A 20,192-nucleotide genomic window follows, 5' to 3' on the forward strand; every position below is an offset into this window, starting at 1 on the left:
GGTTGGACTTAAGCCAGTCTTATCTCTATCCCCAAGGTTCCAGGGCAGGTGCATCACCCTAAGCTCTCCCTCTGGGATGATGAGGGGCAGCACACACTAAGGACATCTGGAGAACGAGGCTTTAATTCTGAAGACGTTTGTCTACTGCAGAATTCATGGTCCACAGTTAGAAAAATTAGCTCCTGGTTGTATCTACTAACTTCACAATAGAAAAGCTCTTCTGCAGATGCCTAAAAGTGTTTTCTCTTTCCTCCTGGGCCTCCAACAGATCAACTCAAATGTCTAAACCAGTCCTGGAGGAGTGGGTGGCTTTTTTTTTATTTTAAAGTTCCCTAAATTCTCTTGAGTAGGCTCTTCTCCTCTCTAATTTTAGTATCCAGCACTAAAGATCCATCATAGAGAAAACCTTGGCTTGTAACTTAAAATGGTTTAAAATTTCTGATATATAATTTCTACCTTATTCTTTTACATAGAATAATAGCCATCTATTGGGTGTCTAATGGGTACTGGCAATTTGAATACTTATCTTATTTAATGTGCACAAAAGAAGAAATTGTTCTTTTTTTTTTTTTTTTTTCAGATGAGGAATCTAAGTCTTAGTGAATTTAAGTAGATTTCCTAAGGCCAAATAGCTCTCAGCAGAAGCTCAGTGATTCACTTGACTATCTGCCTGACTGCAATGTCATGCGGTGCTCGGCCCACCTGCTCTGGGGCTATCAACTTTGCTACCTCCAACTTTGCTCTTTGGGATTAACAAAGCCTAGAAAAAAACAACAAAGAGTAAAAACTGTGCTGGAAGTTCTGAATTGCAGATGCTTTATATTGACCCGGTCCTCTGATTCCTCCTCCTCCTCCTTCTGTTTAGACACAGAAAGGTCACAAAATCTTGGGCTTTGAGGATTATGAGAGAAATACAATTCCCTACCAGGAGGAAGTCAAGGGAACACAACATTCTCTTTACATGCAAATATCTTAATTACAGCTGGTAAAGAAGATATTTGCATGGAAATTTATGTATCTTTATATGTTATATATTCAGTTTGTCTCAGGAAAAAAAAAAAAAAAAAGGCCTTTTGCACCTGAGGAAGGAAAAGGAGATCCTGTTATGATACATCCATAAGGGCCCTCCACAGAAGTAGAGAGATGTGAATAACTCAGCACCAGATTCAATGGTCTCCTTCAGCCTTTTCCTCTCCTTTCCTGAGGATAGAATCCAATATAAACATGCTTTAAGGTCTCAGAATTTCTTATGGGGTATCTTCCCCATCTTTTTTCCTTAGTGTCAGTCCTCATGCCTGCACCACCTTCACTGACAGAAGAAAACAACTGGATTTCTAAACTGCACAGAGAAGAGACTAAGTTTAGGAGATAACTGGAAATAGGTTATTATTTTTTGGCAGGATTAGGGGGCTAAAGATTTTTATTCCACTGGTTCTCCACCAGTCAAGATACAACCAATGCAAAAAATATAACCAATTACCTATGAAAAGCACAAGGCTTTTTTTTTTTTCTTAAGACAGAGTCTTGCTCTGTTGCTCAGGGTGGAGTGCAGTGGCGTAATCTCGGCTCACTGCAACCTCTACCTCCCGGGTTCAAGTGATTCTTCTGACTCAGCCTCCCAAGCATGTGGGACTACAGGCATGCACCATCATGCCCAGCTAATTTTTCATATTTTCAGTAGAGACAAGGTTTCACCACGTTGGCCAAGCTGGTCTCAAACTCCTGACTTCAAGTGATCTCCCCGCCTGGGCCACCAAAAGTGCTGGGATACAGATGTGAACCACTGCAAATGGCCACAAGGCCATTTTGGTCACATTGAGGTTCTTCGTAGTTTTTCTGAGTCTTGTAATGTCTGTTTTATAATATAAACCACATTTATCTCCACTAAGGACATAGGATGGTAGCAGGTAGGATTCTCGCTAGACATAACTGAGAACTTCCCACTTCTAAAGAATGTTAATAGTTAGAAAGAAAAAGACAAATCTCTCACTGAAAATAGCTTTCCTGTGCCACAGCTGGAAGGAATAAGGAAGGAAACCTGTGGAATCCCAGAAGATGCAGTGGAATAGAGCGAGCAAACCATCTGTCTGGGATGATTTTGAGACTATTCTGCCTGGTGCCTCAAGGGTGATATAGATGACATTTAAGGCTCCTTCCAGCTATATATTTCTTTAAAATTGAATGATTTGGCATTTGCTCAGTTGTTTCTAACACTTTAAGGATGTAGAATGGACTTGGTGGCCTAAAAGATGCAATTTAAAAAATCTATCCTGGTTTACTTAGATATTTGTTCCATCCAAATCTCATGTGGAAATCTGATTCCCAGTGTTAGAGGTGGGGCCTGGTGGGAGGTGTTTGAATCACGGGAGTAGATCCCTGAGGGAATGGCCTGGTGCCATTCTCCAGGTAGTAAGTGAGTTATTAATCTTAGTTCCCATGAGATCTGGTCATTAAAGAGTCTGGTACCTCCTTCCTCTCTCTCTTGCTCCCTCCCTCACCATGTGACACTCCTGCTCCTCCTTTGCCATGTCTGGAAGCTTTCTGAGGTCCTTACCAGAAGCAGATGCCGGCACCATGCTCCTTGCACAGTCTTCAGATATATGAGCCAATTAAATCTCTTTTCTTTATAAATTACATAGCCTCAGGTGTTTTTTATAGCACCTCAAAATGGATGAAGACACATCCTGACTCTCCATTTCACTGTTTTTTAATGTGTATTTTTTTTTCTTTCATAGTTATCCCTTACAAACTGCAAGTGGCTTTAACCCTGTGGGACCAGCCAGTCTCCAGTTCATAGTCCTGAGCTCATGGATTCTAATGGCTTCTCTTCCATACTCTGTGGCTACCACTGTGGCACAGGATATCACTGCCTCTTTCCTGGGCCAGTGTGATGGCCTGCCTTTATGGTTTTGGTTTCCAGCAATCTATCCCACATGCCACTGCCTTATGAATTGTCCTTACACATGACCTGATTTACACTTCAACAGATGACAAATCCTCTGTGACTGTCCGTTGACTACCTAAGTCAAAATAGTTGGCCTTTCAAAAGCTGTCATGGTGGTCTTTCCTTTACCAACATTTCTTTCCATGCATCTTCCATAGATCCTTAGTTTTGGCCAGTTGAATCACACACCGTTCTAGATCATTCTCCTGGTTTCCTTGCCTCCAAGCTTCCTTCATGCCGTTGCTCATGCTAATCTCTCTGATGGAAATATCTTCCTAAAATTTAATCCAGACTGCCAACCAACCCCTCAAGACCCATGCCATTCCTCTACTTAGATAAGCTTTAGGCATTTGTAACTGCCTTGTATACAATTTGCCTCCCTTTAGCTTATGGTAGAGCAACACATTTTTATCTGTTCTTATATTCCCTATGAGATTTTTATTTCCTTGTGTTCTATTCATCTTAGCACATGGACAAGGAATTGAGTTGAATTCCATCCCTCTCACATGGGCCTTGCTAATGGCTAGGGAGTGTGGTATGAGAGTAGGAAATAAACCAACATGGACAGGGTTAGCAAATGTGTTTGCAAACTAATCATCTAATTTAACCTCATGAGAGGCAAGTGTTAACTAGAGTTGAGGTAAAGAATACTGATCTAAAGACAATGTCATCAAAGAAACCGAGTGACTGAACTGGGACTCAGTCCTTTCAGTCCCAGTCCAGGAAAAGAAGCAGTGAAGCCATGTGTGTATCTAAAGAGGAAAGTTGAGTACCTCCCACAAACTCTCAACCTAGTTTCCATGCAGCAGCAGACAATAATACTATTGGTGTGGCCAGCATTTGTGAAAAGATGAAAAGCCTCACAACAGTGTAGAAGAAAGATGAGAAATGTCCACTTTACAAATGATAAACTCAGGTCCTGGGCAAGAAAGGGATCTGTTCCATGTCAGGAGTCATGGCAGAGAGACTGAATCTAGGCTTCTTGGCTTCTACTCTTGCATTCTAGTTCCCACATTAGTCACTGGCTGCCAAGAGCCCATAAACAAAAATGGGAGAGTAATTCCCAGGACTAATATTCTCAGGACTTTGCAGGGAGAATTCACAAAATAACTTCATGACTTCATTGTTAGAGTCTGGTTCTTTGCACCTCAACCTCCTGGTCATCATGTGCTCTCCAGGTCAACTTCACTCTAGATTGCTGGAGTGTCCCAGGGTGGAAAATACCAGATTCTTTTCTGTGTTCACTTCTATACTTTTCAGAATGCCTGAGTTGCAGGTAGATGTCCCTAGCATTACCACCATATTGAAATAAAGTATAAAATGGTCTAGATTGGGAGGCCGAGGCGGGCGGATCACGAGGTCAGGAGATCGAGACCATCCTGGCTAACACGGTGAAACCCCGTCTCTACTAAAAAAATACAAAAAACTAGCTGGGCGAGGTGGCGGGTGCCTGTAGTCCCAGCTACTCTGGAGGCTGAGGCAGGAGAATGGCGTAAACCCGGGAGGCGGAGCTTGCAGTGAGATGAGATCTGGCCACTGCACTCCAGCCTGGGTGGCAAAGCGAGACTCTGTCTCAAAAAAAAATGGTCTAGAAAGGATGGAGGTATGGGAGTGCAGATATGACAGGAATAATTAGATAATCCTCATCCCTGGAAGAATACAAAGAAATTCAGTTCAGATAATTCTTCCACCCACCAGGGTGAATTTTGGCCAATTATCCTCAATATCTCAAAGAGGAAGAAGATGGCGGAGCAGAAATTAAACTTTAGTCACTAAACTAGATCCAGGTAATGTAGAAGAACCTGCTTCAAAACTAGAGTTTGTTATTTTATTTTATCAGGAAGGAATAAAGGGACTGAGATGTGGAATAGCTATGGTCTAGGGTCAAAGCAACAGTAAAGACTGGTTAAGACAACTTTGACGTTATTATTATACCTTTGGCCATGTCTCCCTCCTATCCTAAAAAATCAAGGCTCCTTCTCACTTATCATTACACACAGAACTTGGTTCCATAGAAGGCAAAACCCCAAAGAGATCATATGACTGGAATCCAAACTCCAGATTTTAGAGATGAAAGTCAAATTTCTGATTTGGAACATGGACACAGAACTGGCACTGAGACCAAGATGTCCTAAATATCAGCCCTGTCCCTCAACAGACTTTTGTATTCCAAAGTGACTGATATTTTGTAGATAATTAGTGTGCAGCTCTACTGGCTTTAATCAAGGAAATAAGGTTGTAATGCTTATAATTAGCATAAATGTATCCCACACACCTCCTTCTGTGTTCATTCCCTCTGCAGCTTTGTACAACTTAATAGCTCTTAGCATTTAAGTTGTTTTTCAAAATTCACTTGAGATGTGCATATCACGACACCCAGTCCTACAGCAGATGCTCAGGCAACTAAAGCTCTGAGTCCCACTTGGAAGTCTCTCCAGTCTGTAGCCACGTCTCCTGATTAGCACAGGGCACCCTCTCCCAAAGCTGAAGAAGAGCACAAACACATGGTTTAGGGCTGGGAATTTAAGAAGACCCCATACCTTCCTCTAGACTCAACTCCAGCAGAGAAAGGTAACTCCAGCCCTGTCCACTTGCTATATGAAGATGGCTGCACCAGACTGCACAGTTCTAAAGGATTTTTACAAGAATCTGAAGTTATAATTTGCTCACAAAATAGGGTTTCTCAGCACCTCTGGGATTGGTATTGCAGGAGGGCGTCTTATAGCCCACCTATCTCTGTTGCAGAAATCTGAACTGTGAAAACCTCGAGGCTCCTAAGGGTGCATCGAGGGCATAGGGTATCAAAGGAGAGACTGTGTGCAACGGGGGAATCCAACCCCTCACCCCTACTTTGACCACGGTAGTTCCACTGCCCTTAAATAAGATTGGTTTGGTATCCCATAGTGAATCCTGAGACAGTAAAACATGCATTAGTGGAAAAGCTGGTAAAATCCAAACAAAGTCTGTAGTTTAGTTAATAATTTGTGTCACTGTTAATTTCTCATTTTTTGCCAAAGGTACCCTGGTTCCATATAATGTCAACAGGAGGAAAAACTGAGTGAAGGATATATGGGAATTCTCTACACTATTTTTGTAACTTTTTTATACATCTAAAATTACTCTCAAATAAAATTTTATTATAAAAATTTGGGAAAACCACTTCCTCGGGAATGGAATACAACTCTCCTCCATTGTTCTCCTCTATATAAATAGGACCATGGTTAAAGATTATTAGGATATTTCAAAAACAGCAAAGGAAGAATCAAGCACAATAAACAGAGTCTGGTCACTGGACAGCCAGTGAAAGACCCTCATCTCCTGACAGCCAGCATCACTTCTTCTTCGTTGGTGCCTAGGTCTACTTAGGAGCACCTAATGGCTAAAATCGAAGGGAAAAATCTGGATAAGCCCTCTCCAAACAGGGTCAGTGTCCCTCAAGAACTAGTATGCCTAGCTGCTAATCCTTTAGCAGCAGTTAAGCTAGTGGTCAAGCCTCTCTACTCCTGGCCTCAGAGGAAGGAACTATATGATTCTGAATGTAGTTGGCAGCTGCTTGTCTATGTGGACATGAATAGAGTTGTGATGGATCCCTTCCTCTTTGCACTGTTTCAGGCTTCCAACTAGAGGGACACCTTATTGGAGTAACAGGTCTAAGGAAGGCACAGCTCTCCAGTCTTAATCTCACCCCTAAGGAGAAAGAACTTGTCTGATTCTGGGGACTGGGCATGGGGTCACAACCCCTTCCCCTTTCTGATGAGCATCTTCTCCCTACAAAGAGGAGAAATGAGCAACAGAACTCCTGCCTCTTAAGAACAAAGTCTGCAATATTCCCAGGCTGCTATGACTGGGTTGGAATGTCTAATATGGGGACTCGGTTAAAAAAAAAAAAAAAAAAAAAAAAAAAAAAAAAACCATTGTTACTGCACACTGAAACCACCATCTGCAACAATTCTATCGTTATTCAAGTGTATTTTATAATCTTTATCTGCCTGGATTCTCTGCCTCAGTGGGCTCAGACACATCACCTGGGCAGGGAAGAGAGGTGCCACTTACTGAGATTCCCAAAGTTCCAATGAAGAGTAGAAAGCATGGTGGAACCCTGTGGTCCTAAAAGTCAGTTGCTTCAAATTACCATCATTAGCTTTTGTTTTTACCTTTAAAATTACCTAAAACGAGTTATCTCAGAGATTACTAGCTCTCTTCAGTACACTGCCAACCACTTGACTTTCATCTAAGAGCTTCTCCTGACTGGAAGCCAAGAACTAACTGGTCAAAAAGACTTAGAGGAGCCTCAGGCTGTCAGCTCTGGTGACTGAGTAATGAGTCAATGTTCTTGTTGATCATAAAACTGGAAGGCACCATAGAGAGCATCTGATAAAGCCTCAGCTTTGCTGTCACCTCAGGTCCTCCCATTAAACTAATGAGGGGGCTGCCCTCCAGAGCTCTCATATTGGTACATTCCCTGGATCTCTGTCTTGCTCTCTCAGGACTGACATGCTGGGAAATTAATTCCAGTAAAGTCAATGGGCCATAAATATATTTAGGATCCTCTTAAAAGCCCTGAACCTTCAAAAAACAAAAAATGAAATACAACACCCTGCTCAATATTGCTGATATAATTTTAGGAAGTCTTAGAGTTTCTTAAGCCCATCCTTTGACTTACTGGTGGAGAACAATCCAGGCTTTTAGTCAAGGACATAAACCTTCTTTAGACAATACTGGATGGGTTCAGTTAGAATTTGGACAAGCTCTGGATTGCTCCTTTACTATGATGGATTTGGAATAGAAGTTGCTCTAGTTTGTATTTCTTCCCTGTTTTTCTTCTAGATGTATTTTCTTATCTATTAACGTATATTCCCTTTGATTTGGAGCATTGTTTCTTTCCCCCACCCAATTCATAGGATGGAGTTTCTTGAATTTCTCTTCTCCTGGATGATGAATCAATGCACCAAGATGGCAGGTAGGACCAAGCTCTTCCATTGCTTACAAAAGCATAGGACACCAAGAGTTTGCAAGCAGAATAGAAAAGGGGGCCTTGCAAAATAACTATCTCCACATTCAGGATTGGAGTAGCAATACAAAGTAAGAACAGCTTGGCCTATCTTTCCTGATAAATCATTGGATACGGGATGATTTGCTGTTGGGATGGAATGTTAAAAGAGAATGTAGTTTTTCTTCATCCTTAACTCTGGCAGAGATTGCCAGCTATGCGGTACAATTCGTGTTTTTTCTTCTTTATGTAGGACACAGCTATGTTCCATTTCTCAGCCACCTTTTTAAATAGGAAGGTCATATAACTGGGTTCTTGCCAGGAGAGAAAGTGATTAGTCCCCACTTTCAGGCCAGGTCTATTAACAACATCCCACACACATTCCTTCATGCCAGTTTCTCCTTTTAGCTGGCTGGGACATACATAAATGCCTAGCACAACCAAGGACCCCACACAAGGCAAAGGGTAGAGCTCCATGAGCCTGAATGATGGTAAAGCAGAGGACTACTCCTCCAGTGAATTCACCTACTCATACTGTTATGTGACCTAGAAATGAATTTCTATTTCTGTTGCAACCATTATATACCTGAGTATCTATTTGTTACAGCAGTTGGCTCACCTTAACTAATACGTCTAGGTAAGCCTTGTCCATTTGGAAATCGGAGAAAGCATTCATATTTTAGCGCCAATAATTGCTAGGGTTTGAAAATGTCCTCCAAAGATCCTGTGTTGAAAACTTAATCCCCAATGCTACAGTGTTGAGAGGTGAGAACTTTAAGAGGTGATTAATCAGAAGGGCTCTGCCCTCATGAATGGATTAATGTTGTTTTCATGACAGTGGGTTTGTTATCACAAGAGTGGGTTTATCATAAAAGCAAGTTTGGCCCACTCTTGGTCTCTTGCCATGTGATGTTTTCTGCCATGTTATGACACAGCAAGAAGGCCCTCACCAGATGAGGCCCCTCGATCTCGAACTGCCTAACCTCCAGAACCATAAGAAATAAATCTCTTTCTTTAATAAATTACCCATTCTGTGGTATTCTGTTATAGCAACACAGAACAGACTAAGACAATAATTAATATTTATTGATTATTGCTCATCCTAAGAGCTTTATATTTACTAACTCTTAGTCCTTACAGAAAATGCATGTGATAGGGGATATTGGCTCCATTTTGCAGTTGAAGGCACAGAAAGGACAGGTAACTTGCCAAAGTTCATACAGTCAGGAATTATAGAAGCAGAGATTCAAACCAAGGCAGTGTGCGTCCAAGAACTTACAACTTTTCATCTGCTATGGGGATGCCAAGATATCCATAAAACCAAATATTCTTCCTGTAAGATTGGCTTGTTCTAAATGATTCCCACTTCCTAAGGATTACTGTTACTGTCTTTCTAGGAGTTTCTGGGAACCCTGACCCAGAATCTCCAGCTTATAATCCAGTGCTTCACTACCCACTGCCAGACTTGCTTATGAGCCACACTTGTGTGTCCACCTGGATTTTTAGCATACTTACCCCATCGTGTCCTAGACATTCAGTTCTGTCTTCTACCAGAACCTAAAGTGGGTCATCCCTGACTCAGACCATCACTCATTTGCCTCTTCTGAACATTCTCCCAGGATAATGAACTGCTTAATTAGATAAGACTTGCTCCTGCTGCCTACTGCTGCATTCCACATCATCTCCAAAGGCTCACCTCTCCTTAGTGAGCATCTGGTTATCTGCCTAGATTTCTCTTGGTCTGGAATGATCTATTTCCTAATTTTAAATTCCCTTTCTGACTTCATTCATTCATACTTTTATTAGGTGTCTAACAAGTGCCAGGTACTGTCACACAGGACAGCACACAGGTACACAGGACAGCAGGGTGAACAGAAAGGAACACTCCTGGAGCTCTAGATTAGTAGGATCCCATTCCCCCCGAATTCCATTCCTCCCTGATCTCAGTGTATTGACTCCTCTCCCCAAATCAAAACATTTGAAAACATCTGTATTCTGAAATCTCAACCTTCTCCCCTTCAGGACATTCAAAACTTTAATTCTAGATTTGACTATCAATTTCTTAGTGTTCTCTGATGTTCTTAGAAAGATATAGTGGTACCCAAAGCCTGCACTTGTGAAAGCCAGTGAAAAGGTAATCTTGGAAGCATTGAGTCAGTGATTCATAGAAGGAAAAGGTGTTTGTCATTATGAATGTCTTAAGAAGAAATAACAAATCGCTCTGGTGCTCTGGTGTGGGAATGTTTGTTTTCTCTCTCTAAATGTGTAACAGGAAATTAGGCAGTTCACCTTTGTAAATCGTTTGCATACCACTTATGCATGAGCCAGATGGTGCCTCTTCGTTTTAATAAATTAAAAATGAAAAAGAAAGACTATAAGGAGGAGTTTATCTCCATCTCTCCGCCTGCCCTTATATGCACATTCTGGAATCTGCACTGGGCAGGCAAGCATGCGTGCGCGCGCGCACACACACACACACACACACACACAGGCCTGGATTATCTGCACTTAGTGGTATTAGGCATAAGAAGCTGACAAACTCTTAGGCCCAACTGATTTCAGTAACCAGTGACAGCAGAGAGGTACAAACCTGTCCGGGGATATCATCTCACAGAGAGAATCCTTCACAGTATTCTCGTTATCTGACAAATCAGAGCATTCCCCCAAGGCCTCAGCCGATGTATACTGAACAAAAAAGTTCTACATAAATCACCCAAATGTGGCCTTCACTCTAGGATTCATGAGCAAGACCCTATAAACATTTATGAGACGAAGAGGCAAGTATTGATGACCCAGTATTTCTATACATGTTGAAACCTGAAGAAAGACATTTTCCTGAGGTGGTCAATGCAAAGATTCTACTTCTTTGGAACAGCTGCATGATCCAGTTTATCTTCTAGTAGTCAGGGAGTCCCTCTCTCTGTCCCAGGAATTGCATATGGAAATAAAATTATCCACAGAGTTGTCTTGGCTTGGATGTGAGGGGAACTAGTAAGATAATGTAAATAAGAGCTTATTTAGTAAGTATTGTATTGCAGGCTCTTTATACAAATTAACTTGCTTAACATCAGCACAACTCTGTCGAGAGAATATTTTTGTTCTCACTTTAACGACAGAAAAATTGAACAGAGGTTAGGGGAAAATGCATTCAGGTTACATGGTTGCTAATGGTGGTTGCACATTAGGATGTGAACACAGGTAAGATTAGGCCTAAATCCAAGAATTCCATTGTCATTCCAATGTCTTCCAATATGAATAATAAGACTTCGGGGTTCATTTTGATGCGACTTCAGGCAAATCTACTTCTGCCTTTCATTTTACAGAAAAGTAGGGAACGAACAGTGGTGTATACAATAGGACACTGTGAGTAAGTGAACATGAAGATATTCCACAAGCTGGTCTTTAAATATCTCATCAGTAGAATACACAGATTTCCAATGGTGTGCTGTGCTTTTACTGTAAGAGTTATCCCTTTTTGTTCAAACTTCCTTGGGACCAAAAATATACATTTCAAGCTAGCTGGCCTTGGCTAACATCGCTCTTAGAACTCGTGAAGAAGGAATTGAGGTTACCTGTAGTGTGTACATATTCCCACCTCACTCTCCCTTCCTTAAATTCTAATCTACCCTGGCACGCACAGAAATTAGATAGATGTATTCCTTGTAGCCCTTTAAGTCATAAAGAGCAACAGTTGACAGTTGTTAAAGCAAGGGCAAAGAAACATCAATTGGGGATGTGATCTTTTTATTTTCTGTTTTTCCTCTTTTAAACCAGATTCAGTAAATATTAAGTGCACATCTAGAAGTAAGTTTGAAGGGCCAGTTAGCACATTCTGGTCAGACATGGTTTCCCGAGACTCTAGTGAAGTCAGTAGTTATCAGCTTGGCATAATCAAACATTTGCCTTTCACAGACAAAAACAATGAGCAATCCCTTGTTTTCATCAACACCAACACAGATCTGAGCACAGTCAGACAGACCAGCAAACCCCATTAAACTAAGTGGAAAGGCAATTAAATGGTGCCAGCTCCAGCCAGACTCTAAGAAATCTATGACCCATGCCCCCCTTAGTAACCACACCAATGCCTCTCTTGGAAATGAATGAAAAATATGGTCTAGACACTAAAGAGAGACTCCTCTTCAATATTTTCTGGCAGATTTGTCCTGGCCATCAGTCTGTGACTATTGCCACATCATGCCCCCTTTTCCATACCTGGGGATACTAGACAGGACAGGTGGCTAGAGAAGCTGCCCAGCTTGCTGTGGACACTCTATGCTTTATCTTATATTCTCTCATGACAGTACATCATCTGCCGTTCTTTGGTTGTACCACAAACAAGTCACTTTCCAACCACGAAGGTCATTTCTCAAATATTCCATTTTTCTCCCAACTATTGCTAAAATGAAGTGTCTTGACTGATCTGTTTTAATGTCTGAGTGATCTCATTTAGGCCTTCAGGAACATCCAGATAGAACTGATCTGCACCCACTTCAAATTCCCAGCCTCTGGTCCACCATGCTCAGGCCAACAGGACAATCATATCTATTTGACCCATGGTATGATCACTCATTTCTCCAAAGATGAGACAAATGGCTGCCATGATCCTGGCTATAGACTGAATGTTTGTGCAACCCCCAAATTCATATGTTGAAACCTAAGCACCAAGGTAGTGGTGTTAGGAAGTGAGGTCTTTGGAAAGTGACTAGGTTATGAGGGCAATGTATTCATATGGAAGAGTTGCCAGAGAGATCTCTTAACCCTTCTGCCATTGAAGAAGACACAGCAAGAAGATGGCCATCTATGAATGAGGAAGCAGTACCAGACAATGAATTTGTTTGCACCTTGATCTTGGAATTCCCATCCTCCAGAACCATGAGAAATAAACTTCAGTTTTTTGTAACCTATCCTGTTTGTGGTATTTGTTATAACAGCCGAAAAGGAATAAGACAACCCTTGACCTCCAAAACATTGTCCCACACTCTCCTTACAACATCCATCCAAACTCCTCTTCCTTTTGATGTCCCAGAAATAGATTTTCTGTTTTTTGTTTGTTTGTTTTGTTTTGTTTTTTAAGACAGAGTCTCACTCTGTCACCCAGGCTGGAGTGCAATGGTGTGACCTTGGCTCACTGCAACCTCCACCCCCCAGGTTCAAGCAATTCTCATGTTTCAGCCTCCTGAGTAGCTGGGACTACAGGCACATGCCAGCATGCCCAGCTAATTTTTGTATTTTTTAGTAGAGACAGGGTTTCACTATGTTGGCTAGGCTGATCTTGAACTCCTGACCTCGTGATCCACGCACTTCGGCCTCCCAAAGTGCTGGGATTACAGGCATGAGCCACTGCGCCCAGCCTTGGATCTTCTGTATTTTTTAGCAATCTGCCCTCAATCTGTTTGCAGAAGTTATCTCTGTGTCTCAGGTTGCACTCATATTTCCCCTTGCTGAGATAAGTGACACTCATGGCCATTCATTCTTTCCCTGGAAATAATAACATTATCAGAATCAGTCAATAATCCATGGAAAAAAAGACTCCCAAACACTCAGGGAAAAAAAAAGATTCTGGGAGCAAAATAAGTCTCTTGTTAATGTAAAGCAGATGACTATATGAAGGTAAAACTGAGCAGGATGGCTCTTCTCACAATCAGAAGTTTTTCTAGGATCTAACCTGTCCTCTCTCCAAAGGTGGCTACAGATAACGCTTCCTTTCCTCATCTGTTCTAGCCCATTTGGAAAATACTCAGCAATATATTAGCCATCTTTATTACTTTACTTAGGTTTCCTCTTCTTATCAAGATCTACCTTTGGAAACAAGGTAATTCTTAAATAATCACAAGATAATTTCAGAAAATAAAATGTGTCATGGGTGAGGCTAGATATGGGACTGGGTAGGGAGACATTAAACGTACTACCAAGTTGGGTGTGTCTGTGTGCGTGTTTGGGCACATACATATACATGTATGAGTATGTTTACATGAAGAATGAGTATTGGAGCACGTAAGAACACAATGCATATGTTATTGCAATGTACAGATTACAGTTCAGTTAAATGTCCAAGAAGAAAGGAGGAGTGGGCAATTGAGAACATGCTAAACAGGTATATTAAGATGCAAGAGAGGCCAAAAGGTAACTGTTGAGTGCATGTCTGGGCATGGGTGTATATATGTGTGCGCCAGAGTGACAGGGCTAATGGACAATCAAAAAGACATGTAAGCAAGGCGCTAGCTCTGTGACTGAGTCCTGCAGCTGGGAAAGTCACCTTACCCTGTAATAATCCGTGCTGTAGACATCTCTGGACATGCCGAAGTCCCCAATCTTCACTAGCAGATTCGCTCCAACCAGGCAGTTCCTGGTGGCCAGGTCTCGGTGCACAAAGTGCTGGGAGGCCAGGTACACCATACCCGAGGCGATCTGACTGGCGATGTGGAGCATTTGGGAGAGCCCCAGCTCACCTTTGGCCTGGCGTGGCTGTCCATCCACAAGGATCATTGCATCTGGCCCATGGGCCCTGCAAGAGCGTGGGGAGAAGGGAGGGGGCAGAGAGAAATCAGGAGATCAAGGAGAAAGACCTTCCTGGGTCCCTGGCCTCTGGAATGCCCCACAGAAATAAGCAAAATTTCCCCTTCCGTCCTGCCTATGGCCTGTTTTTATCGGCCCCAAATTAGATTACGTACATGTGGGTACGGGTGAAACTCCACAACCAGATTCTGACTAAGATGAGAGCAGACATACTCAAATGGAAGAGGGAATAAACCTACTATTTTTAAAATTTCACTGCTTCCTAGGGTTTTCACGGTGCTAGATGTCTATTATAGAATAATTAGAAAAACAACAAATAACTCTGCCATAGCCCTTACTATGTGTTCTGATTGTTTTAAATATTGTAATTCACTCAACTTTCCCACCCCAATTTTGAAATAAAGAAATTGAGGCACAAAATGATGAGATTGCTCAGCCAAAGTCCCAGAGGTTCAGAATGGCCATATGTGAAATCAGGAAGTAGGATGTGAAACCAGATATGTGACTATAAAAAGAGAGCTTCTAAAAGGAGCATTGGAGGTGCTTGTTCCAAGATTCCCTGGCCCCGCACCCCAGTATTCTGATTGGCTAAGTGAGCTTGCTCATTTGCATTTCCCACTAGCTCCCAGGGCTGATGATGGCAGTTCATGCTCAGTGGCATTGGGACACTCTTAACCACTCCGCTACACTGCTTAGCACTGGGTAACTTATGGCCTTAGCAGTGCACAGTGGAGAGAGCCTCTGACCTTGAAGCATGGGTCTGGGGTACCCCCAGAACCCATTCCATCCCAAATCAAGGCCTGGATTTGTTATTCTAACACCTTACCTAGTCATATCAGTCACTTTTAGTGTTCACTCTTTTCTCTAGAAAGCCCAGTGAGCCGTAACCATACCTAGGACCCTTATTTATGAAGTTGTGGACCAAGAAGCCCTGGTGTACAGCAAGGCCTCTGCCTGCTTTACTGCTTCTCTGATTTCCTCTGAAAAGCACCATTAAGTATGAGCACATCCCTTTTACCGTGGGCTCTGCCTACCTCACTCCTCAGAAGGAGGAAGGCTGCATCAGCTCTCAAGGAAGAGGGGTCAGCAGAGAAGCCTTTCCTTCTGTCTACCTGAAAGTGCAATCCAGCCTGCCTCTCAACACCACCAATGTGGAGATGCGAGAGCAGGCAGGGTCGGCCTGCGGGTCATGGAGGCTGTGTTTGTGAGAGAAGCCAACAGGATGCCTCCCAGGAAGGGTTGGCACGGCCTGTTGCTAAGAGCTTCTGGCCTCAGAGAATTCTTTAGAAGTTCACTCTTGACTGATAGTGCCTAGGAAGACAGATTAATGGAACCTACTGGGAATCTGGTCAGTAGTGGACGCTAAAGTTCAGATTTTGCTGAAAATTGCCCCAGGAAGACTGTCGAGCTTTGATTTAGATAGACTCCCCCATGCTGTCTTCAGGAAGGGATCCCATAGAGACACAGAGGTCTTCAGAGTGTCAGCAAGTCCTTGTAGAACCGTACTCACATGCGCGCATTCCCCATGCTGTCTGCTGTGGAGAAGGCAAGGCACTGGCACTGCCCCTCACCTTATATACTTCTTTCTGTTTCTTTTGTGCTCCTTTTCCTTTTCATCTTACTTTCTGCTTCCCCCACTCCTTACCTTTACTCCAGGCTCTCACTCTTTACCTCCCTTCTACTATCTTCTTTCTCTTCCCTTTTATCCTGCATGACAGTAGTGCAGAGGTACCTAGGACCTCTCCTTAACCCTGCTGGTGGCTCTTGAGGCTGGAGGTACTGCTGAATGTAAGGATAGGGTGTGGTGAAAAGTAGGGCATGCCCCTTGGGCTCCAGGGGAACAAAAGGACAGGGTAAGGCTATTCTGAATATTGAGAAAAGGTGTTGCCTGGATTAGAAGTTACCATGGTTCACAATTCTCTTAAGATAGTAATAGTAATAACTTTAATAGTAGCTACCATTGGTTGATCACTGAACTACTTGCAAAACTTGTCTAAGCGTTATACATACACAGTCATTTAATACTCATAGCAACAACCCCGTGAAGCAGTTATTAATAGTCATGTTTTCTATGAGAGAAAATTAAGATTTAATAATGTGCTCCAATTTGCAACTAAGATGTGACAAATCCAAGATATGAACCCAAATCTGTCTTATACTAAAGATAAAGTTCTCCAGGAAAGGAATCCATTTCATTGTGAATCCAGGTTTAGAAGGCTTAGAACATCCCACAAATACTTTCATTTCCTTCAGGGCCATTTTTGCAGAAACTTCACTCATCAGCAGAGTTCCAGAGAGTCCTCCATTCCATTGCCTGGTACTAACTCATTTCTTTGCCCCTCAAAACCACAACACCCTACTGAATGTCCCACATCAAGAGGATGCTTAGCAGTTTTTGTGAGTGGGCTAGAGCCTTCTATAATTTACATTTGAACTTTGGAAATCTTATCCTCAGCCAGAGTTCAATGAGATTCAAATTGTGGCGGTGGCAGAGGCCACACCTTAAGTATACAGGGCCCGTGGGTTTGACCTGTTTCTTGGGGCCTTGGGTTCCACAGACCTTCACACAGGTGTTCCTTCCATATCTGGGCACTGTTTGGAAGTGGCATCTGCAGAAGGCAGAGGAGTCCTAACTCTGCACTAGTGATGAGATGCTGTCTTCTCTGGAGAAGGGAGAGTCACCCTTGAAACTTCATCCAGAACTTCTGGCTGGAGTTCCAGTCTCTTACCAGTCACATTAAGAGCCTTCCAAGTCCAGACGATCTTGTTCCAGTCTCGGAGAAACCCTTCTTAAAACAAATCCTTTCTTTTTAGAATAGTACTATCCAATAGAACCTTCTATTGATGGAAATGTTTATACTGTGCTTCCCTGTATGGTAAAAACTACCCACATATGACTAACAAGTACTTGGCTAATGTAACCAAGGAACTAGTACGACTGAATTTTTAAACCTTATTGAACTTTAATTAATGTAAATCTAAATTTAAATGGCATAGGTGGCCACTGTACTGAACAGCACCGTTCTAGAATTAGCCTGAAGAAAATCAGTCCCCTTTTTGTTTCAACCATCTCTGCCACCTGATGAATTGTAACCTTGGACCTTCTTACTCCACATCAAAAAGTCTCTAGCACGAAGGTTTCCAGGAGGGGTGTAAGATACTAGCCTCACTTTGCAAGTGAGAAACTTAAGGCACAAAGGGAGAAAGCTATTTGCAGCATCAGAGAAGGGTGGCCCTAGAATCTTGGAGTTGTAAGCCACAGGCTATGGGGCTTCCGGACTCCTGCTGGACCTATTCCAGACCCTGATCTTCTTCTCAGTCCATTTTGGAATGAGGAAGAAGAGTATAGGATACTTACCATAGTATCCTCAACTTGTTTTCCCTACAAACCAGGGACAAAGGCCTGAATCTGACTGCTAAGGAGATGATGTATAGTAATGAATGTATTCATCTAATTTCTCATCCTGAGAGGTAAATGTTTAGAAGGGGTAGTACAATTTCTGGCTCCAGGGAAAACCCCAAGAGCTCGGTGGGACTGGGGTCAGGTGTGGGGGAAGACAATCCTTCCTTACCTGAGGAACTTATTCAGGTCTCCATGCTTCATGTACTCAAAGACCATGATGAGGGGGTCCCCATCGCCACACACTCCATAGAACTTGACAATGTGCTCATGCTGCAGATTGGTGAGCAGTTCGGCCTCCCTCTGGAAATCCTTCCGGGCAGCCAGGGTGGGATCCTTCAGGGCCTAGGAACAATGCAGGACACAGGCGTTTGGCAACTACAGGGCAGGGGGCTTTCTTTTCTACTTCTGGAAAGAAACTGGCCCCACACACCACTGGGTTACCAATAAATATGAATCTAAATGGAATTTAAAGACAATGAAGCTCAATCTGAACTATGAGGCCTGACTCCTTCCTCCTCCAGCACTTTGATCCCTGCAGAAATAGAAACCCACTCTCTGACATCCACATCCTATGCACTCTCCAGTGATTTCAAACTCTGTTCATCACAGAGCCGTGGGCTTCCACTGGTGAGTGTACATGGCAGCTGGAGGGGCTGTGAGGAGGAAAGTCTGGCAAAAGCCCCTGCTCCTAAGGTTTTCTTTGAAGAAACTGTCCCACAGCTAGAATAAACAGTGTGAAAACCACTGCCCCAGTGCTTAACTTTGTGAATTAGTCACATGCTCATAGCCTACTGGAAACTGGGCGTGCAACACAGTAAAGTCTCCTTGTCTTTTGGAGTCCTTGTTTTTAGATTGTGAAGGTATCTACATTTGCAGTGGGGAGTGAGCACTTTGACCTCTGGAAGGCACCTGTGTTCTCCCAACAGGGGTTTGGAGGAAGCAATAGGGTGGGAAGAGTGGGGCAGCAGCTATGGGAATGGCAACTAGTGGATAGAAATCTCAGATACACTCAGGGCAGGCAGAGTCCTACAAAGTCCTAGTGCAGGATGGAAAGGAGCATCTGGGGGCCGCCAGAATGCCACCATTCAGCCTCTGTAAGGGTGAAAACTCAAGTGTGAGAAACAGGTGCAAACCAGGCCACTTCCTGTAGGGCCAAGGAGGATGAATATACCCAGGCAGACTGTAAGTTGTACATGTGGATTTCCCAGCACCAGAAGGGGACTACAAGACCAAAGACGAAGCCTTTGAGCACATCTGAAGGACCTTGGTTACGGCACTGCCATGGGCACAGCAATGGTGGCTAGATGGACAATGGTCTGTGAAGAGGAGGGGCCCTTTCTGCACGAGGACCAGCTTATGCAGGTGGGCGCCCCCATTTCTCCCTATGAGGCCAGAAGGCAAATGGGGCCAAACATTCAGTTGCTTCAACTGACACACTTTAGTAACCTCAATAGACACAACACAAGGCAATGAGGAAGTGAGTGTAACATTGGCTCACCATTTTCAGGGGCGTGACAATCTAGACAGACTAGAGATTGCTTTGCATTTTCTCTGCTATGTGTCAGGCTTTTTCAGGCTGACAGGTCCCTCCTATAGATCATGCAAGGGCCAAAACATCTCCCTCACCAGACATCTTTCTCCTGTCCCTGCAGCCCCATTATCTGAAATCTGTAGGACTTTCCTGGTTCTAGCACTGCTGTAATGTGAATATGCCAAAAGAGATGTATCTAGGGGGTCCATCAAACCTCTCAGCCCTTAGCACACATCAGAAATGATGGACTGTTAGCATGAAAGGAGCCCTAGACATCATCTACTCCTACCTGCTCATTTCTGGAGTTGGAGAAACTGAGGCTGAGCCTGTCCAGGAATCAGCTCACATTCACACTAATTAAATGACAGACACTTAGAGTTTGACTGGACCTCAGTACTCTCCTTGTGGACCTCACAGTGCCCCAAAGTTCAGTAGCAATGCCTCTAGGGTCATCAAGTGGAGGTGTGGTCTTCCAGCCAGAGATGAAGCCCCCTTCAACTTCAACCAGCACCACCTTCATTCTTTTTAAAATTTGAAGGCTTCATAAAAATATTGCTTGATTAAATGAATCTATGGCTGACAAAAATGTTGAAAGTTATCTAGCGTTACTTTCCCATTTTACAGATGAGATAACTGGGGTTCAGGATGGGGAAGTAACTTGCCAAAGATCACGTAACAAGTAACAGCTTGGGTCTGGCACCCAGGACACTTTCCTGCCCAGCACCCCTGCCTGAATTAATTTATGGGATAAATTAGTCACTAGGCAGTTCCCCAAGAGAATGGTGGGCAGAGGAATAAAAGGATGTGA

General features: G+C 43.0%; 1 protein-coding gene across 4 annotated transcripts in view; it reads right to left on the minus strand.

The window, feature by feature from the left end:
• The window catches only part of NTRK3 (neurotrophic receptor tyrosine kinase 3), a 387,207-nt gene that overhangs the window by 37,760 nt on the left and 329,255 nt on the right, over window positions 1–20,192 (minus strand). For all 4 annotated transcript variants that reach the window (XM_030931666.1, XM_030931668.1, XM_010362292.1 and 1 more), the window contains 2 exons: window positions 18,023–18,195; window positions 14,196–14,439 (listed from right to left, as the gene is read on the minus strand). In XM_030931666.1, the coding sequence (XP_030787526.1) occupies window positions 14,196–14,439; window positions 18,023–18,195 (417 nt within the window). The remainder of the gene's footprint in view (window positions 1–14,195; window positions 14,440–18,022; window positions 18,196–20,192) is intronic.

The sequence above is a fragment of the Rhinopithecus roxellana genome, chromosome 5, assembly GCF_007565055.1.
Source record: "Rhinopithecus roxellana isolate Shanxi Qingling chromosome 5, ASM756505v1, whole genome shotgun sequence".
In the NCBI taxonomy this organism is placed as follows: Eukaryota; Metazoa; Chordata; class Mammalia; order Primates; family Cercopithecidae; genus Rhinopithecus; species Rhinopithecus roxellana.